The sequence below is a fragment of the Bubalus bubalis genome, chromosome 14 (genome assembly GCF_019923935.1).
Source record: "Bubalus bubalis isolate 160015118507 breed Murrah chromosome 14, NDDB_SH_1, whole genome shotgun sequence".
Taxonomy (NCBI): Eukaryota; Metazoa; Chordata; class Mammalia; order Artiodactyla; family Bovidae; genus Bubalus; species Bubalus bubalis.
In genome coordinates this window covers 29,096,211-29,116,480 of record NC_059170.1, presented here as the reverse complement: position 1 = coordinate 29,116,480, position 20,270 = coordinate 29,096,211, and the positions used below count along the sequence as shown (strand labels likewise).

General features: G+C 60.8%; 1 protein-coding gene across 3 annotated transcripts; it reads right to left on the bottom strand.

Annotated features, from left to right (window-relative positions):
* Positions 1–128: 128 nt before the first annotated feature.
* COL9A3 (collagen type IX alpha 3 chain) lies at positions 129–19,580 on the bottom strand. Of its 3 annotated transcripts, none has more exons than XM_045162677.1 (33): positions 19,449–19,580; positions 18,749–19,285; positions 18,079–18,147; positions 16,869–16,904; positions 16,216–16,287; positions 15,497–15,550; positions 14,345–14,380; positions 14,109–14,132; positions 13,812–13,865; positions 13,431–13,484; positions 12,986–13,027; positions 11,806–11,862; positions 11,372–11,425; positions 10,709–10,762; positions 10,465–10,518; positions 9,997–10,050; positions 9,551–9,604; positions 8,827–8,880; positions 8,230–8,283; positions 8,085–8,138; positions 7,895–7,939; positions 7,723–7,776; positions 7,571–7,624; positions 7,062–7,115; positions 6,885–6,956; positions 6,528–6,563; positions 6,023–6,067; positions 4,789–4,821; positions 4,494–4,640; positions 4,278–4,332; positions 3,630–3,812; positions 1,534–1,611; positions 129–732 (listed from the first exon to the last, which is right to left on the bottom strand). In XM_045162677.1, the coding sequence occupies exons 2-33, from the start codon at positions 19,040–19,042 to the stop codon at positions 542–544; spliced, it is 2,271 nt and encodes a 756-aa protein (XP_045018612.1). In that variant the 5' UTR covers positions 19,043–19,285; positions 19,449–19,580; the 3' UTR covers positions 129–541. The 3 variants fall into 3 exon arrangements, with proteins under 3 accessions (XP_045018612.1, XP_045018613.1, XP_045018611.1); XM_045162678.1 differs by lacking the exon at positions 19,449–19,580 and having other exon boundaries at positions 18,749–18,851; positions 19,136–19,311; XM_045162676.1 differs by lacking the exon at positions 19,449–19,580 and having other exon boundaries at positions 18,749–19,312.
* Positions 19,581–20,270: the final 690 nt, after the last annotated feature.

Below are 20,270 nucleotides of genomic sequence, written 5' to 3'. Positions count from 1 at the left end.
AATACTGTCAACAGAGATAGTTAAAAGTTTGTGCACAAAAGAAGCAGGTAAATCAGACAAGACCTTTGTATGGAAGGGATACCGTACGTTAAATTCTTTATTTTTTTTTTTTGTAATACTGTGGCCAGTCATTAATCTGAAGATTTCATGTGTCATTTTATTGAAGTGTTATCTTAGTCTTTACACAAATGCCATGTAAACAAGTTGCTGACTGTTCTTTCTCGGAATTGTACGGAACCTTCTGTGTGTACACCCTCAGTCCCTCTGAAATGTTGGTCTGTGTCTGAGGTATGACGTTACAGCTGAAGGGACCGTTATAAATTTGTGTAGAGACGGAACACTTCTGACAGCAGCTCGATGAAGCATGCTCTTGGGGGCCAAGTGTCCAGTCGTCGCTGCTGAGGACGAGGAGGGGCAGCCTTGCTGGATGGCTTGCTGGGCGGCGTCCCCCATCGATAACAGGATGCCACTGGTCCCCGCGATCCTTCCAGAGCCCGCTGCTCAGTTGGCACCGCTTTCTCACTCTTCCTGAAGTTGTGTTTTAGGAGCTTCGGGGACCTGACTTCTCCCCGACAGCTGCCATCACGGCTCCTTGGCAGGCAGAGGTGTCGCAGATGCCAGGAGGCCCCTGAGCGCCGACAGCACCAGGAAGGCCAGGATCGCCGGGGAGCCCAGGCTCGCCATGAGCCCCATCTCGGCCGTCTTTGCTGACGCCGGGCACACCTTGTGGTCCTTGAGAGCCACCAGGAAGGTGAGTGGAGACACAGAAAGGGGACATCAGTGGAGTGTCCATTAAGCCAACCCAACTCTTGTGTTTCTCTAGCTCATTTCTTAACTCTGTGAGGGGCCCAGGGGAGGTGCACTCAGGCTGGAGAACAGTGAGGGCAGAGGCCTCTCATGGGGAGGACGGGCCCAGGGTGCGGGAGTCGGGGTTCTGTCCTAAGCAGGGAAGGGTAGAGTGAGTCAGTCGGTGCCGTGTGAGGAATGGGTCTTGGGTGAGGGATGGGGGTGCTGTCGATGAGAGTGGTAGCCACGGGGCTGGACTGTGTGGGGGCACCTGAGCAGGTGGACAGTAGGTGGAAGCAGAGGAGGTCAGCAGAGGAGAAAGCAGGAGCCGGGGGGTGCTGATGGGTGTGTGTTGAAGTGGTCCTAGCATGTACCCCCCCCCCACCAGAAGGTGCAGAAGGGAACACGGCTGGGGCTGCCCTCCTCCCTCTTGGCAGAGCATTTATATTTGACATGAAAAATGCCAACACCCAGCGTACACGTGGGTCAGTTAAGAGAAAATTCTGTTTGAACTGAACTGAAATACCTGAGGGCTTTAATTGAATAGAATCTAACTGAATCTACTTCAACACAGGGTGATCAATTCATTGATTCAGCTTTTCCATATAAAAGTGGTTACTGAAACAGCTCCTGACCCCGCCTCTAAGAATGCTTTGCCAAGAGAGAGAAGTTGTTCTGTTAGAAGGCAATGAAGTGTGCTCGTCCCCCAGATGTGCCCGTGGGACGTTAGTGACAGTGGTCTCGTACCTTGCAGCCCTTGGTCTCCGTCAGGCCCATCCAGGCCCTCGCCAGCTGAGCCTTTGTCTCCTCTGTCACCCTGGTTTCCTGTTAAGAGCAAGTGACATAATCATATGCTTAGAAGCTCTGATTCAAGTTCAAAGACAGGCTGGCTGTGGTGAGTGGTGATCCGCCTTCTTACAAGCAGGGTGCCTGCTTTCTAAGCTTTTTACTGAATCAAAACACATTTAGAAAGGACACGCAGTAAAGTGTCGGGCTCAACGTCACCCACTTGTGTGACTCCCAGTATCAGAGCATCACTCTCGGACTTTTAGCTTGTTCAATCGGAGCGTTTACCCTGTATTCCTATGTTCACCATGAGTTTTGACAGTTATTTAGGGTGTTTTCAAACACCCCCTGAACTGTGTTCTCTGCTCCCTCACTCCTGGCTGCTCTTGGTCTCTGTGGCACCTGGAAGGTGCGCTAAGGCCCCCTGCGAGCGCCTGCTGGCTGCCCGTGCCTTGTGTGATGCTGGCTGCAAGACCTGGGGATGTTCTGGGGAAACTGAGCCTCTTGTCCACATAGTGATTCTGCTTGAGGCAGACAGCTAGGCTGGGGGCATCTGTCCTGCCTGACGCTAAAAGCAGTGACACCAGTTTCCTGTCAATTGGTGTTTGTCATTTTTCCCATCACAGAAGGTAGCACACCTTCTGCGGAGGACTAGGAGCCCCAGGGCCAGGCAGTCAGGGCCTCCCATGGGTCCTGGGCTTCCCCGGCCTCTACGGCTCCCTGACTCATTTTGTCCTGGGGAGATGGACGCCCAGCAGTGACAGTGACATCTGCCGGAGGACCTACAGAATATGTTCTCTTTTAACTCAAACAATAACCCTCAGGCGTCCCCAGCCCGAGGCAGGCACCCCAGGGAGCACAATGACCCTGCAGCCGAATGGCTGCCTCCACTGAGTCCTGTCATGCTGTTTTTCTGAGAATCCATAAAGGTGATGAATGCTGCTTTTGAATTTTATTTTCAACAGTCTTAAAGGCACTCAGATCCCTATTTGGATAAAACCTTGTTGGTCTGTCTTTGGGGGGAACCATCCCCCCCTGCAGACAGTAAAGTCTCCAGGACAACAGGAAGCTGTCTGACAGTGGCCTTCAGCCTACCGGGAAGAGAAGGGCGTCCGCCGGCGTTTGCCCTCTAGCGCTGCAAATACTCTCGGTGTCTTTACAGTAACGAAACGACACCACTAATTACAGAAGCGATTTCATCTACTCAGGTATTTACACCGAACCTCACAGGTGAACAAAGGAACTCACAGAAGTAAGTTTCGTTTTTCTTAAGCTGTTTTTCAGAAATATAAAATTATTTGGTTAATAAGTTTGGAACGAACTAGCAGCAATGAGAGCTCTAAATCCTGAATTTGGGCTGGGAGGCTAGCTGACCTGAGACAGTCAGACTGTGGTAGCAGATGATGTATAATGAACCAAGTATTCAAGGCCTTTTTTAGAAGAGGTTAATGGCCAGCAGTTCCCACAGCCGTGTTACTGTGTGGGCACTGGGCTTCCCTCGACGGCACCACGGCAGGGGGTCAAGGTTTCCGCCTCTTTCTAAATTACCTCTCCTAGTTCTTCAGATGCATTTCTCAATATCATTAACTTTTGCCTTTTGCCACAGAAATGTTCACACATGCCAGTTTTCATTACAGGAACTGTTCTTACGTATAAATGGGGCTCCTGTTGGTTCATTCCTCTCATTCTTCTCAGCCCGTCCTCCCCCAAATGTTGTTCTAATGAAACTTGAGAAGAACATCACATTTTGGAAAATGTTGTCATACCCTTGGGTTTAATAAGGAGCTGGGCCCCAAAGCATGAAGGGCTGTACCCCAGGCATTTCTAGCAATGGCTTAACCTCTGGGGCTTTTCTAGAGGAGCCTGTGGGGAGGGGAAGGGTGGGATGGGAGGAGAAGGGAGGGGAAGGGTGGGGCCCCTGAGGCCTGTGTCAGTTCCCCCTCTGGGCCTCTTCCCCAACCTGTCCCCATAAGGGAACATCTCAACGTGGAGACTGCGTGGAGATACTGGTGGGGGGCTCCAGCGTGTGGCTGCGTGGTACAGTGGGCTGCACTCACCTCTGGGTCCAGGGTCTCCAAGCTCTCCTGTGGGACCTCGGTATCCAGGGGGCCCTCGAGCCCCGGGGTGACCAATGGAGCCTGGGGGGCCTGGGGGGCCCGGGGGGCCAGCAGGACCCGGTCGCCCGATGGAGCCTGGTGCTAGGGGCTTCCTCAGGTGTGCGGCCAGCTGCGCGATTTGCTCTTTTGGAAAACAAAGATCAGGCGTGTATTCATCAGAAGTGTGTTACGTGAAGTGTGAACATACTGCTCTTCAAAGACAGCTTGTTCATTGACTGCAAAGGGCTGTAACTGCTTTAGGTCTGTGAGAAATGGTGTCAGTATGCTGTCCCTGAGAAATGCTGAGGAGCAAATCACAGCCCTAAGAAATGCTGAGGGGAAGGAGCCCACCCAGTGCAGACCCCAGGGACACCAGCAGTGGGCTTGGCTGGAAGGTGATGGAGGGTGGGGATGAGGGTGGGGTGGAGGTGAGGCTGGGGGTGGGGGGTGGTGGTGGGGGGAGGGGGAGGCTGGGGGTTGGGGAGTGGCGGTGGGGGGTGGGGATGGAGTGAGGGGGAGGCTGGGGGTGAGGATGGGACCCTCCTGGGGGTGGGTGAGGCTGCAAGCACCGTGGACCAGGCAGGGTGGGGCAGGAGGGAGGACACTCACCGCTGACCAGCCCCCCGCACAGCTCCCTGATGTGTTGCTCACTGGCTTCTTTCCCCTGAAATTCACCCCCAAATCCATCATCATATTAGGGGGCCCACTGGCTTCTGTTTGGGGCACCCCCACGAACACTAGGAACCCTGATTGTCTGGAAAGGACTTGATCCAGATCCAGGAAGAGCCCAACATGCAGGAGCACTGGCTCCCAGGGGACACGTACCGGGACCCCAGGTTTTCCAGTGATGCCGGGCACGCCTCGCACGCCCTGGAGGCCCACGGGGCCAGGGGGGCCAGGGACGCCATCTACGCCGCTGGTGCCATTGGGGCCCTGGATGCCCTTAGGGCCCAGCTCCCCGCGACTGCCAGACTGGAGGGAAACAGAAGCAGGGAGGGGGTCATGGCCGAGCCACCTGCAGGGGCTTCTCCCTCGGAGCTGGCACTCATGGCCATCAGTGCCCCAGAGCCAGCCTGGGGCCCCAAGGGGGCCGGGGAGCCAGTGTCTGCCAGGCACTCACCTCTCCTTTGGGGCCAACAGGGCCGCTGGGACCCTGGAAAAGAGCAGAAGGGAAGTTGTGCACTTCAGTTACTCACGTGTTGTTGGCTGTGGGAACTAGCTCCCCAGGAGCCAGCTTTGCCCGTTATTAGATGGGGATGAAGAGAAAGCAAGTCGCCCATGAAGCTGCTGTCTGATTACATGACAACATCCACAGGGGTCACTCCTTCTTACTCTAGGTATGTTTATGTTCATAAATATTGTATATTCTTTTTATATTGCTGAGATTGTATTGTAGCTACTGATGTTTTTAAACTTATTTTCCCTGAAGTGAAGTTGCTCAGTCGTGTCCGACTCTTTGCAACACCAGGAACTGTAACCTATGAGGCTCCTCCATCCATGGGATTTTCCAGGCAAGAATACTGGAGTGGGTTGCCATTTCATTCTCCGGGGGATCTTCCCGACCCAGGGATGGAAGCCGGGTCTCCTGCACTGCAGCCAGGCGCTCTGCCGTCTGAGTCATCGGGAGCCACCTTATGTTCCCTAAGCAGTGTCATTAGCAGTGGTGCGCTTCTCACCCATGTTTGCTTTGTTCTCACTCTTGTTTTACAAGGTAGAGCTGAGGGTCTCTGTGGCTGAGAACCCCCCTTCTCCAGTTGTGAACCCAGGAATCTGCCTGGAGGGCTGTGGACAGGGAGTGGGCAGCAGCCGGCGGCCAGATGGCCCCGGACCCCTCCTCCACCCGGGCCGCTGTCCGGTGAGAGCCCGACGCCACCTCCGCTCCAGCCACAGCTGGTGCCCAGCACCCCAGCCGGAAAGGTTGGCTCTGGGCTGCGAGATTCTGCTGGAGACGAGGGTCCTGGACTGAGCCGTTTCCAGACTTAAAGAAAGGCTTGGTCACGGAGCCAGAGACCCTAGCCACGTGCGGCCACGATGGTCCCTGTCCCCAGACACCCTGACTGTTCCCTTTCAGTCACCTCCCGAAGCGTGACTGTCAGTTCTATCAGCCTTTTGTTCTATCAGCTGGGTGGAAGCAGCGTTTTCTGTAGCTCAGCCTCAGCTCTGGCTAATTCATACTGAAAAGTCACAGAGGGAGTGTGGAGAGGGGGTGGGGGATAGAAGACCCACCACAGGGGACAGCACAGGTCCCACCCTCTGCCTCGGGCCTCGACTCGGCCCCACCCCCACCCCACAGACCTGCAGATGCTGCCCTCCCCGCACCACAACCATGGCGAGAGGCTGCCTGTCACACTCACCAGTTCTCCTTTATCCCCAGGAAGGCCGTCAGCACCTGCGATGCCCTGAAATGACACAGCCGAGCTGCCGACACCCATTCTTGGCAGGAGCCATGCCCAAGACTCAGGCCTGGGTGCCAGGCAGACAGTGAGCAGAGCCTCAGGTGGGTTTGGACCATTTTAGGTGCTCTTGGTGCTCTGGGGAGTTGGGGGGTCAGCAGCAGAGCTGTGGGCCCCTCTCCCACCCTGGGCCCTCCAGAGAGAAGGTGCTGCTCCTGGGACCCAGACAGCCAGCGGGGAGCATGCCTACTCTGAGAGTCCCTGAGAAGCCCCCCAGGCCACAGGCAGCCTCTGTTGTACTCAGGAGCCAACTGACCCCGGTCTGGATGGGTGCTCTGAGTTGTCAGCCTGGGGGGCCAGGAGTGGGGGCAGCGACAAAGATGGAAGAAGGGAGGGAGAGAAGGAGGTGCCCTCAGCCCTGAAGACAGTGGCAGCCCCCCAGCTGACCTGACCACTGATGTCTCACCTGGTCGCCCTTGGGGCCGGCAGCTCCTCCCGGGCCCTGGTCAGAAAGGGGTGATGAGTGTTAGAGGATCACAGCGGGGCGGGGGAGGGGGCTGGTGCCCTTCCCCCACTGGGGTGCCAGGACCAGCTCAGCACACAAGGGCTCCTCCCAGACACTTGGCATCCTGGCCCCAGAGCATGCTGGGAGCTTGCCCCCAGCCTCCCCCCTGATGCCCCCAGCCCCCAAGTCTCAGGGACAATGGGGACCCCCCAGTGCTGACTACTGGGCACCAACACTGCCTTTGAGTGTGCTGTGGAACTGTGGGAGGTGGGATGAGGGGCGTGGGGGTGCAGGGATTCCTGCAGGGACATCACTTACCCGGTCGCCCACGCCACCTCGGAGGCCTTGGGGGCCCGGCAGGCCGGGGTCTCCTATGCTGCCCTTCCGGCCCTACAGACAAGGACCCAGCTCGTCAGCCCCACAAAGGAGCCCAGTGTTGGCTCTCCCCAAGCCCGACTGGCCCACCTGGGCTCCCTGGCCCCAAACCTCACCCACCTGGAAGCCACGGACGCCAGGGGCCCCGGGGGGGCCTTGCGGGCCCAGCGCCCCCTGAAAGACAGAGGGAGAGCATTAGTCCAGCTCCGCCTCCCCTTGGGGGCTGGGCAGGCACAAGGACTGGACCCCAAGCCATCTGGCCCAGTTGCTGGGGAGGGGGTATCCTGGGGGCAGCTGAGGTAGCAGAGGTCAGGCCCTGGGACCCCATGCATCAGCCGGACTTGGCACCAGGCACCAATTCCCCTGTTGCCCTGGGCACCAAGGCTGGTGGCATCATTGCTGGGTCCGTGGAGGAGCCTGAGGTGGGGCTGCTCCCTCGGCCTGGTGCTGGGTGCTGGGCCTCTGCACCCTCAGCCAGAGTCTCAAGGACAGGACAGCTAGGGCCCAGCCACCACCATGTCCCAACTTTCACAGACTCAGCCCTTGCATACCTCTAAGATGTCACCCCAGCCCACAGAGAAACGGGCCCTGAGCCCATTGCCCCCCGAGACTTCATTTCCCCAACTCACCGCTGAGCCCCTGTGTCCAGCCTCTCCACGCTCGCCGGGCATGCCAACATCTCCCTACACTCGAGAAGGGACAGAGGGTGTCAGCAGGCTCCACACACACACACACACACACACACACACACGAGTAGGGGGCAAGAGCTGCAGATACTCACAGGGACACCAGGCTCTCCCGAGGGGCCGGCCTCGCCCAGCTCTCCAGGTCTGCCCTGTGGGGGAGGGGTGAACCCTGAGTGCCTGCCTGCAGGGGAGGGCCCCCTCTGCCCCCAGGACCCAGACCACGGCTGCACCTTCCCCTCTCTCTCCCCTGGAGAAACAACCACGTACCAGTTCTCCTTTCTCACCCTTGGACCCTGCTCGTCCGGGGAGACCCTGTAGGTCAGAGGTCAGCACATAAGGTCAGAGACAGAGCACCCTGAGAGTGAGGGGCTCCTGCAGCCTCCCTGGCCTTGATGCAGAGACCCCACATACACCCCTGCTCGGGGTAGATGGCCACCCGGTAGCTGCATGCACTCACCGGCAGCCCGTTGGGCCCCTTCTCTCCCGGGGCACCGTGGCGACCAGCTTCTCCCTGTGGGGTTTGTGGGACACGTGCTGGGGTCCTGCAGGCTGAATGCCCCACACACCCTCCTCCTCCCTGCACACCCCCAGGCAGGACCAACCTTCTCGCCATCAAGTCCTGGCACGCCGTCCCGGCCGTCCTTGCCTGGCATGCCCTGGGGATGGGACGGTGTGGGGCCGGGTGAGCGGTGGGCCCCCTCCAGGCCCTGCCCTTCCCCACTGCCCTGCAGTGGGTCTACCCTCCTGGGCTCAGGCAGGTGGTGACCTGTGCTGCCCTCCAACCGTGCAGGTGAGGGCAGGGAGGATACACCCAAACTCTTCACAGTACTCCAGGGAAAGTCTGCTGTGCCCACTTTACAGACCAGGAGACTGAGGCCTGGGAGCCAGGATCTGGCCTTCGATCGAGCCTAGGCCAGGATCGAGCCTAGTCCCACAGGCTAGACCAATTTTGGAACCACAGGCATAACCACGTGCTGGGAGGGCGGCAGGATGGCAGCCAGTGTCTCTCCCTCCTCTCCCCTCCTTTAGCTCTGCCTCCCACCACTGGCTGTGTCGCCCTGTCCTCTCAGGCTGGGGTGGGGGAGGAGCCAGGGGACCAGGAGGAAGTGTGGGTCCTGGCTGAATGTGGCACAGGGTTAGGAGAGCTGCACAGGTCACCCACCCTGCCCCCCCATGCGCTGGCAGCCGCGGACACTCACCGGCTCTCCACCGGGCCCAGACATGCCGGGGATGCCTTTAGGACCAGGCCTGCCCTAGGAGACACGGAGGGACCACAGTCAGGCCTCGGGGACTGCTCTCCCAGATGTGTCACTGGGTCCTGGGAGGGGGGCAGGAGGCTTGCCCACCACTTCCTAGACTCAGGATTGGCTGGGGGACAGCTGTGGGGGCCAGGCCCAACCCTTAGGGGAAAAGGCCCATCAAGCAGGAGCTATCTTAGGGTCTTGGGGATGCTCTCAAGCCGGGGGAAGATGAGATGGGTTTGGAGACGGTCACTTCAGTTCATTTTGGCAGATGCCTGATTATCTCAGTGTCACTTAACCCGAGAGTCGTGTTTTCTGTTGCTCCATCTCTCAGCTGGGCAGTCCTGGCACAAGGTCAGGCCTCACAGCCCAGGGCCTCTTGATGGACGTCAGTGGTCCTCTGGCCCCTGCCCGGCCACTCCCAAGAGGAGCTTGTTAGGTGATAGTAGCTTCAAGGAGCCACAGGGGAAGCAAGGCCGGGGGCTCCTGGGGAAGCTACCTGGGCTGGGGGGAAGGCTTTTCTCCCCAGGCCGGGCCTGGCACTACCCAGGGGCTCCCCCTACCTCCAGGAGAGGGCAGCCACCTCAGGCCTCCCTGGACTTGCTGTCTGTGTGACTCCTCCACCCTCATGGACCAGGTTCTGCCCAGGAAGGACCCAGAGAACCCAGGTTCTCTCACTTACAAGGTCGCCCTTGGGGCCGCGGAACCCCTCTGGGCCCCTTTCTCCTCTGTCGCCCTGCAGTGACAAGGGGGGACAGGGAAAGAGTTAACAAGGTGGGGGGCAGGTGACATTGCTGAGGGTCGCAGAGGCCAGAGGGACCCCGACCACACCTCCACCTCACTTCATGTCTGGAAACAGGGCGCAGATCTCCCACGAGGGCCAGGCTGACTCCTCTGGGAAACTCGACCCCGTGCCAGGTGTGCCCAGTCATTCCCCTCAGGCATGCACATAGGTACCTGCCTAGGGGTGACACATGTGTCCCCCATGTGAGCCCACGGGACAGTGAAGCCCTGGGAAGGGCTGGGGCAGCCCAGTGGGTCTGGGGAAGGCAACTGGGTGAGGAAGAGAGGAGAGAACAGAGCTGGGCCTGCAGGGGCCACCCCACCCACCCCCAGATACACACATACCGCTTTCCCAGGGGCTCCTGGGATCCCGGGGGGCCCTCGGAACCCAATGGGACCCTGTGGAGGAGAAAGACCCTGAGCGTCTCATCAGAAGCCTGGGGGTGTCCCCAAAGCACCCAGGTCCATCTGGAGAGGCCCTCCCAGGAGCCCCCCAGCAACGGCCCCATCAGCACCCCGCTAGGGTCCCCAGGCCTCTTCCCTTCCCCACATTTGCCAAGCCCCCTCCCCAATGCCCCCCATCTGCCCCTCCCACCCCCTGGACCCACAAAAGCCTTCACAGGCTCCAGTTTGGGGAACCATCCAGTGAGTGGACTCTAGAGAGAGCCCTGCCATGGCCATGGGTGAGGACCCACACTCACAGGGCCCACCTGACCTCTGGAGGTGGCCCCCAATGCCTCTTCACCTCACGCTGGCCCATAGCCCCTCAAGGGCCAGGTAGGCGGGGTGGGGGGGGGGCGCTTGTAGACTTACCCGGTCCCCGGGGGGTCCAAGTGGCCCTGGAAGTCCTCGTAGGCCCCGTGGACCCTGAAGGGAGAGAGCTGGAGCTGTAGGGCCCAGGCCAGCAGTCCCCCAGGAGTGCACACCCCCAGGAGCCATGGAGACCCTGGTCTCAGGACCCCCACCCAGTCCCGTCCTGGGGGTTGGTGGACCACTCCTCACAGCCCTGAGCTGTCCACCCCACATCCTCACCTGTCCAACCCCTCTCCCTGCTCACCTGCAACCCCACGGTGCCTGGGATACCAGGGGGTCCAGGGGGACCGGGGTCACCCTGCAAGAGAGACGCAGAAAGTGGTGGTGGGTGGGGCCAGCCCCAGCTCTCCTCCTTGCCCTCTCCCCCTACCTACTGCCCAAGCCCTAGCAGTGGGGGGTGCTGCCCTGACCTCACAGCTGCACCTCTAAGGCCGAGGGGGCACTGGCCATCTTCCAGAGAGGTCTCGCCCTGTCCTCCCTCCCAGCAAGGACCCCAGCCCTCCCCGGACACCTCGTGGTGGGGGTCAGCCGCTCACATGGCAGTCTGGCCACTCCCACCACGCTAGAGGGGCCCTAGTCTGCGGGTAAGGACAGACACACGTCCTCCAGGGAAGTGGCTATGAGGGAGGGAGGGCAGCAGGTCTGCCCAGGCTCAGGGAACCTCTGTGTGAGGCCAGGTGGTGGGGGTCTGTGCAGAGACCCTGCCCCAAACCACCGGGCTCTGGCAGGCAGGCCCAGAATGGGGGGATGGGGGGTTCACAGAAGCCGCTCAGTCAGGGTGCCCCCACCTGCCCGCCTGGGAAGCAGCCAGCACCTCTCACTCATCCCAACCCCTCACCCCAACCCCACCCCAACGCCCGTTCCTCCCCACCCCCCTGCCGGGTTCCACCCCACGGCCGGCCTCCACCTTTTCGCCATCCTTGCCGACTTCTCCGGGCTCCCCTTTGTAGCCGGTGGGTCCCTGAAAGACAGCAGTGAGCAGACAGTCACGGCCCCACCCCCAAGCAGTCCTAAACAATTAGGCCTGCCCAGCCTGTCAGCCAGCTGGGGAAACCAAGGCCCTGGTGGGAGGAGCAGTGCTGGGCCAGGATTGGGGTGGGGGTCTGAGACCAGCTTTCCCCACGCTGTCTCTTGATGCCCCCATCCCGGCCGGTCACCAGTGTTGAGGGGACAGGGACACAGCAAGGACCCCCAGCAGGGTGGGACCCCAGCCCCCACTGCTTCCTGCAACAGCCCTGTGACCCCACCACCCCCTGACCTCTGCCCATGTGGGGGCCCAGCCACCTCCTAGGCAGTGTAGGGGTGGGCTGGGGTCTGTGTCAACCCTCAGTGGCTGCTCACCTTGAACCCTGGCATTCCTGGGGGCCCTGGGGGGCCTGGCGGGCAGATGGCCGGGCACTGTTGGGAAACAGAGTGGTCAGACCCCTCCCGGTCAAAGAGAATAGGAGCGGGAACTGAGGTCAGAACATGGAGGCCCTGAGATGGGCCATTTGGCACAGGTGAAGGGGACCTCGGCCCCTAGGGGGCCTCCTAGGGGCTGAGACAGAGCCTCATTCAGGACTGCCTCGGGGTGTAGCGAGGCACTGCAGAGCCAGGCCGCAGCCACCAGCCCCTCGAGGCCGCCTCCACACACCCAGCTCCGATGTCTCGGCCCAGCACAGGTTCAAAGTAGCTATTCAGCACAGTGGCTGCTGGCTTCACAAAGGGGCCTTCATCACACAGCTCGGCAGCCAGCCCTGCTTGGGGTCCCCATGGTGCATGGAGGTGCCAGAGGGAGGCGTGTGTGACCCTTGGGCATCCCCAGGGTCTCGGCGAGCCCAGGGCTGGTGTGGGAGCTTCCGGATCATTCCACAGCTCATCTGGTAGAGCCAGTGACATCACCCCCCAGTTGCTCCCCTAGCATCAGGGGCCCAGCCGTTCTCTTTCCAGAAGACCCCCTGAAGCCTCCCCAGGGACACCAACATCAAGCCCTCAGGACACAGGTGGGGGCGAGAAGGGCCGGCAGGGGCACCAGTGGACTAGCTGGGCCAGGCCAGGCCCTCTGTTTAATAACTTACAATGGCTTCTTTCAGGAGGCTGGGTGTTGGCCCACGAACCCCAGGCCTCCAGAGTCACTGTTCTTACATGAGAGACAAAGCTCAACTACTAGACTGTAGCCTGAAAGTTTCTGTCCGCCCCATCAAGGCGGTCAAGCTTGCCCTGCGTGGCTAAAACCTGGCCTTCACACGCAAAGCCTGGCTGTGCCAAGGAGGAGCGGAATTGGTCAACATGTGATTTTGCTTAAATTAACTTCCATTTGCGCTACCGTGCATGCCAGGGAGATGCGATGGTGCAAGGCTAGACTGTGGGGGTGGGGAGAGGGCAGCGTGGGGAGGATGCTACACCCAGAACTGGTGCTGCCTGCACTGAGCCCGTTCCTAGGGAGCCCCCATCCCTGCCTTCCTGTGCTCTCCACATGGGGCCCCCTCCCACCAAGACAGGCACCCCCACAAAAGGCTTTGAAAAGGCTGCACATGCCCACCTGAAGATCAGTAGCACCTTCGGGAAGCACCCCTGGGTGACCCTGGAAGACAGAGATGCCAGCTTCGACACAGCCCTCCATGCTCTCTCCCTACAACCCACCACGCGAGACCACCAGGGCGCTCAGGCCCTTCATCCCCCAGTGGCCAGTGCCAGCTGGCCCCTCTGCAGAGTGTGTGACAATGATAAAAACCGTCTGCCCTTGGGATGGGGCGGCCCCCAGGCCTGAGCCCCACTAGCCAGGGTCAGCTGATGCACTGCTCCAGCCTGGCCCTAGCCCCTGTCTGGGGTGTGGCCAGGACTCTCCATGCAGACATGGGTCCTGGGGCTGACAGCCTGGAGGGCCTGAGGATGGGCACCCTGGGGACAAGGGAGTCCCACCCACCAAGCAGTCACCCATGCCTGAGACTCGCCCAAGAGCTTGAGAGCCTCTGTCCAGTACTCACAGGGGGGCCAGGAGGTCCTGGGGGGCCAGGGAGGCCTGGGAGTCCTGAGGGTCCCTGTGGGAGGGGTTATGACTTAGAAAGAGCAGGAGCAGCCCCCACCAGGGGTGAGGCGACCAGCCTCCAGAGACGAGCCCCCCGACCCCGACCTCCCCATCCCACCCCCTGCCCAGGACAATGCACTTATGGTGGCCCCCACCTGCTCGCCCTTCCCCCACCCTCTGCATCCCGAGATCCACTCTGCCCTTGGACTTTAGCCACTGAGGCCCACAAGGAAGAGGAGAGGGAGAGGAGGGGTGCAGGGAGGAGGTGAGGGGGGAGGGAAAAGGGAGGGAAAGCCCCCCGCCCCATAGTTGCCTTTGGGGAGTCCTGGCAGCCACTCACCGGAGGGCCCCGGAGGCCAATTCCACCTGGGAGGCCGCTCACCCCTGCCTCTCCCTGGGAAGGTAAGAAATGAGAGAGGGGGGTCTGTACCCAAGGAGCTCTGAGGACCCAGAGCAGTTCAGACTCTGTCCTGTATCCCCTTCACAGGGCTGGCCAGCTCCGTTTAGGTACAGGGACTCTGTCTCCCCCCACCAAGCCCCACCCTTCACCCTGGCTTGGGACCTGGTGACCATGTTGGCTCTGAGTGTGGTGGGCATGCTTTGGGGGGGGGTGGGCACAAGGGTTGTAAGTACTCACAGGAGGTCCAGGGAGGCCTTTGCCCTGCAATGCCAAGAATGGGGTCAGGGCTTGCTGGGGACGGGAGGGGGTTGCCCACCACCCATCCCATCACCCTGAGCTGGTAGGGCAGTCACTGGGGATGAGAGGATACAGCCCGGATGGCACTCAGGACCCCAGAAGAAGCTGCAGAGGGGCCGCATTTGGGGAGCTTCGGGGCCCTCATACTCCCACCAGGAGGAGACGCCAGTACTCACTCCCAGCCCAGGTGGCCCTGGGGGTCCCAGACTTCCCTGCAGGAGGAAATGAGGTGTCAGAGGGGCCGGCAGAGGCACTATGCCAGTGTATGCAAACCCATTCCCCTCCCTCCCAAGTCCATCTCCCCTGAGGAGGGGTTCCTATTTCACAGAAGACTAACAGCAGGCGGTGGGGGGACCTCTGATGTCTCAGGGGTCTGGGTCTAGCCCTTTACCAACAATCCTGCAGAGGAAAAGCTAGAACCGGTCCCACCTTCCTGGGAGCACTGCTGCAGGCAGGATGGACCACCAGGTGTGACCCACGCCACACAGAGGAGCTCCATGGCTGGTTCCTCCAGGAAGCCCTCCAACCTTGGCCCACAGTAGAGAGTCCCAAAGCTCCAGCAGCCACCTGCCTGTCAGCACCCTCCTGGCCCTCCTCCTGCCTGCATCCCAACTTCAAGGTCCTTGTACTGGAGGCCCCTCCCCTCCTGGGTCCCAGGCTCCCAGCAGAAAAGCCTGGAGCTAGCCCACTTTCTCCCACCCTCCTCCATCTCCCACACCCTCCTTGGCATCACCCAAGCACCTGCCCTCCTGCAGGCAGCCTCTCTCTTCCTTGTTTCTACTAAGAAAGCTCTGTAGCCCAGTTCCCAAAGGCAGTGCTGTGTCCTGGGTCCCCCCACACCCAGCCCCCTGTCCTCTGCACTCCAGGGCTGGGAAATGGTCATTTCTTATAGCGGGGAAGGAGAGGGAATGTTGGGTTCAGCTTTGCTCTCAGCACCACGAGAGAAGTTAGTCAACCAGAAAGAGGCTTTGGTGGACACTGGTCAGACTCAGGGGACAGGCTGGGCCATGACCATGGCCCCTCAGAGAGAGGGGCAGTGGTTCACCACGAGAGGAGGAGGGCCAGCCATGCCCCGCCCATGCCAGCCCCTCAACACGGTCTGAGGGCTGGGGCAGCTCTGACCAGATGGGGTGGGGACAGGGAACGCGCCACCCTGTGTCCACCTGCCCTCCTGCCCCCTCCACCTATCAGGGGTGAGGCCCAGCCAGTCCAGTCATGGCAGCTGCCCTCAGAACCCCCACCCTGTGGACAGGCGGTGCTCAGCCAGACTGCCCTTGGCCAGGACCTCAACTCCAAGCTGAAGCCACTGGACGCGGTGCCTGCCTTACCCGTTCTCCGGGAGCGCCCTTGGGTCCAGGAGGTCCATCCTGCCCGGTCAGACCCTGGGGAGCAGATGGAAGGAGGGCTAGAGGGGTCACACAGGAAGGATGTACCCCACCAGGGGAAAGAGCCAGCCATGGGCCCTTCTCTAAAGCCAGTCCAGAGAGGTCAGAAAGACTAGACTAGTACCTCCCCCCACTGGCCACACCCACTGTCCACCTGGTGTGCTGTGCTGGGGGGGCTGGGGGCAGCCAGTGGGAAGCCAGTAGCTGGAGCCCCTGCTGGAGTGGACAAGCCCAGGGAGCAGGAGAGTTCCCCTCTTGGACCCCCTCCAGTGCTCACAAAGCCCCCATCCTGGGGCTCCGCCTTAAGCTCCTGAGGACCCCTGATGCAGCCGCCAGGGGCTTGGAGGGGTCTGGATAATGGGCCTTTGTTCCCAGAGAAGCTGGCAGGACTTTCGCCCCTCCTGTGTGCTGGCGCTGTCGTCTGGCGGACAGGGCCAGACACTGACGGGTCTGGGACGGAGGCCAAGGGACCCCGTTGGGGGACCTCTGGAGATTCTCTTGGGCCAGACTCTCCTATTTGAGCTGGCCCAGCTGGAGATCAGCAATTAAACCTGACTCCTGGGCGCTGGGATGGAGCCCCTCCAGGCGGGAGGGGGTGGGGGCTTGCACAAGGAGAGGAGGGGAGGGGAGGGGGAAGGGAGGGGAGGAGCGGGCACACTCACATCCACTCCAGGCAGTCCAGGCAGCCCGGCCTCTCCTGGTTTCCCTGGCTTCCCTGGGGCCCCTTTCGGTCCCTGTGCGGGGAAAGGGCAGAGGCATGACAGAAGCTGAGCCAGAGAGTGGCCTTCACCAAGAAGAGAGACGTCCTCCAGTGGGGCCCGAGGAGGGCCTCTCCACTAGACCCTGGCCCAGCTGCCCACCTTCGCTGGCGCCTCCTCCAGCAGCCCCCTACCTGTCTTTGGCCACATCTGTATGATACTCACCTGGACCCTTCAACCTTCCCAGTGAGGGGCTGGGCTACCCTCTGTGAGCCTAGAGCCCTTAATTCCTGGCCTGAACAGCTCCAGGAGGGTCACTTGTGGGACCTCTGACAAGCTGGATGTGCAGGGTTGTGTTGACCCCTCCCCTGGCCCGAACAAGCTTCAAAAGCCAGACCCTGCCCTGAGAGGCACCAAGTCCCACCTACTCCCCTCCCACCACTTTCTGCTCTGCCCCTTCTCCCAGGCCTCCCCTTTGGTGACCCAGGGCCCAGCATGATGGGAAGGGATGTCAATGACCCCTCTGTTATAGGCCCACCCCTCCCCTCCAGACTAGAAGGTGGACATCCCCACCCCCTCCCCCCACACACAGCCCACACCGCAGCCAGGACACTCACCGCGGGCCCAGGCAGACCAGGAGGACCAACTTCTCCCTGCAGAGGGGACATGCCCACGTGACCAAGCGTCCCCAGGGAGCAGAGCTGGGGCAGAGGAGGCTCCAGAAGACAAGATGGAGCCCCTCATCCTGTCGTCCACACCGGTGGGCCCCTCCCTTCCAGGGGCAGGCACAGCAGTGGGTGGTGGGGAGAGGGCAGGTGGTGGGGAGAGGGGTTAGCTGGACAGATTGGGGCTTTTAAGCCCACTCTGAGGGCACAGGAACACCCCAGAAATGATGGGAGGCATCATGAAGCCCACCCCTCCACCTGCCTGAAACCTAGTCAGAGGTGGCAGCCCCCACACTCACAGAGGAAGGCACCCCAGCACCCCTCCCCTCTGATGACCACCCAAAGCTTCCAGGCCAGGTATTACGTGGAAACATCCCTAGAGGGAACAATGGAGCCTGGCTCCTATCGGCTGCGGAGCCTTGGGGTGCAAGGGGCCCAGCCCCCCCAGGAGGGGAGGCTGCCTGGGTCCAGGGCCCAACAGGGCTGCACTAGGCAATGGCCCTTCAGAGGGGGTGGAAGGAGGGAGACTCTGGCCATCAAGAGCCGGGCAGGCCCCTGGGACTCAAGGAGCTGAGAACTGGCCAAGGGCGGCTCCACCGGGGAACAGCACTGGTGAGGAGAGGTCTGGAGGGCCCTAACTTTCATGGCCTGGCTGAGTCTCTCTGGGTCCAGGGCTCTCACCCCACCTGGATCTGGGGGCAGGCTGTGGGGTCTCATCTGCTTCCACACGACCAGGGCCACACTTAGGTTGGGGCAATTTGAAGATGACAGCCCCCCAGCCCCTTCAAGGCTGGCACCAACCTCTAGTAGCCATGGAGACCCTGCTAGGGGCATAGGCCCATGCCTGGGCCTTCACCTCCAGAAAAGAGGAGTGTGGGCCCTCCAGGGACCCAGAGACATGCCTCAGGGCCCACACTTCCACCCCAAAGAGCACTACACAGCCACCCCCACCTGTTCTGGGGAGACAACCCCTGAGGGGTCCACTCCAAGAAGGAGCAAGGATCATTTGTCCCATTTCACATCCCACAGGGGTGCTCATCACCCCCAACATCACCCCAGCTCTGGGAGGTAGACTCTCTCTCCATCAGGCCTGGGGCTCAGGGAGTTTGGGGCCAGAGTGAGAACCCCACAGAAGCTTCCCCATCATCCCCCCTAAACTCACATCAATGCCATCCTTTCCTGGCTTCCCAGGTGGCCCTTGGGGACCGGGGGGGCCTCGAGGTCCCACTTTCTGAAATGGAGAAACATCATCAGGTGGCAGCACCCCATGCTCTCCCACTGAGGGTCCCCCTGGTTGGCCCTGGGGTTAGCCTGACAGAGCACCCCCTCCTCCCAGTCCGGAGAAGAGCTCGGACCTGTGCAGGGGCCCGCACTGCCCCTTCCCCCATTCTCCTTCAGACCCCTGGGCTGTTGCAGTGTCCCCTGCCACCTTGCTGGGCCAAGAGGGGCCACGTCTGACGCCCACGAGGAACAAAGGCCACATTGTGTGTCTCTGGTGGAGATGCAGCTCTGGCACCACACCCGCTGGGTGAGGATGGAGCAGTCCCTGAACTCAATCCCAGGGTGTCCCCGTGTCTGTGGGGGCTCACCTGGGCAAGGGCGAGCCTGTGCCCAGGTGGTGCGGAAACTTTGCAGTGACAAGACTGTGTCTGCCATCCCCAAGTGCCCCGGAATTCCTGGCTCCCTCGCTGATTCAGGGAGACTGGCTACAGGGGGCAAGTGGGGAGCTTATTCCCTGGCTGCGCTTGCTCAACAGGTGACCACAGAGCCATGGACCCCCACCCTAGCTGCATTCAAAGGCGAGCCCCATGCGCCCCGGGTCCCATGCTCACCTGTGCCTCAGTCAAGGTTACGGTGGCAGCCAGCAGCTGCCCCAGCAGCAGCAGGGCCAGGGTGGGGGCTCCGGCCATGGCTGCAGTTGCACTCTGAGCGGAGCTGGCGGAGGAGGCAGGGGCCTCGAGCTGGGCTCGGCGGGCGGGGCTGGTGGTGGGCCGGCCAGACGACAGTTCCCGCCCCGCCGGCCCTCGCACAAGCCCCCCATTCAGCCAGCCCACCTGGGTGGGCGGGGGCTTCTGCATCGCCCCACTCCCTGCCGAGCCAGCCAGGGAAAAAAAACCCAGTGGCATTTTTGGGGCCAGCCTCTGAGTTAAAATTATCCTGGGACTGGTGAGTTACACACACACACCTTTCAGCAAAAAATAAAGAGGCTCTTTTCTTACTTGGTCCTGGACCAGGGTGTGGAGGCAGAGCCCCACTCTGAAGGCTCCTTTGAAGAAGGGGCAGTCCTGGTCCTGTCAAGGGGCTGACCGAGTCACATTCTCCTCCCTGGGGTCCTGAGAGGGACCCCACTGCCCAATGCCCATGAAGTCCTTCAGAGAGAGTGAACACATCTGTGCCAGGGACCAGACAGGGCCCACCAAGGATGCCAGTCCCTGCCGTGAGCAGACGCCCAGGGCCATGCCTGCCAGGCTGGAACCCCCCCTCACCGGAGCCCTCACCCCAAACTTTAACTGTACTGAGTGGTCCATGTACCTGAACCAGCACTGGCAAAGGCTGGACTCTCACCCGGCACTGCCACCCCAAGAGGAAAGTGGGGGCCCCACAGAGAAAGGCGGTGCCCCCGTGACCCCAGGCTGGAGAGAAACAGTGGACAGGGGCTGGCTGCTCCTTTCTCACAAGCTGGGTGAGCTGTGCTTCACCTGGAAACGCATGGGGACAGCAGGGTGAGGGGCAGCACCTGAGGCCAGGGGCACTCAATGTCCCCCAGGGGGACACTCAAACGTCCAGGTCACCTAAGATTGCTCAGAATCCGCAGCTCCCCCCTGCTTGGTGTCAGAATCTTTAGAATTCCCTGGGAAATAAGGCTTCAGAATTTCTGCAGGAGGCAACTCAGAGCTTCTGAGTCGATGGAGGAGGTGCGTGGAGGTAGACCACACGGTTAAGAACCTCCCTTCCCTTCCCCATTGGGTTCAGCTGTGAACCGCTCATCAGGCTTGGCCACACCCTCCAATCTTTGTTCAGTCGCTAAGTTACGTGTGACCCTTTGTGACCCCATGGACTGTAGCCGACCAGGCTCCTCTGTCCTCCACTATCTCCTGAAGTTTGCTCAAATTCATGTCCATTGAGTTGGTGATGCTATCTAACCATCTCATCCTCTGCCTCCCCCTTCTCTTTTTGTCTCTAAAAGAAGGCATAATTATATCAGGAAGGGACAAGAGAATCTCCAAAATTCCTGCCTTCAAGAGTCATCCTAGGACATCCTCACAGACGCAGGGTGAGGCTGTGGGACTGGGGGCAGGTCAAGCAGCTCCATCCCACCCCTACTGACACGGCCTCTCACCCGACCCCCCTTCC

What these genes read in the sequence shown, in the direction of transcription:
- COL9A3 (XM_045162677.1), bottom strand. Translation starts at nt 19,042, where the DNA reads ATGCCACTGGGTTTTTTTTCCCTGGCTGGCTCGGCAGGGAGTGGGGCG. An exon ending in CAGGAAAGGATGGCATTGAT is followed by an intron (nt 16,905 to 18,078) that starts GTGAGTTTAGGG and finishes TCCCCTCTGCAG; the next exon opens with GGAGAAGTTGGTCCTCCTGG. An exon ending in CTGGACACAGGGGCTCAGCG is followed by an intron (nt 7,116 to 7,570) that starts GTGAGTTGGGGA and finishes TCTGTCTTTCAG; the next exon opens with GGGGCGCTGGGCCCGCAAGG.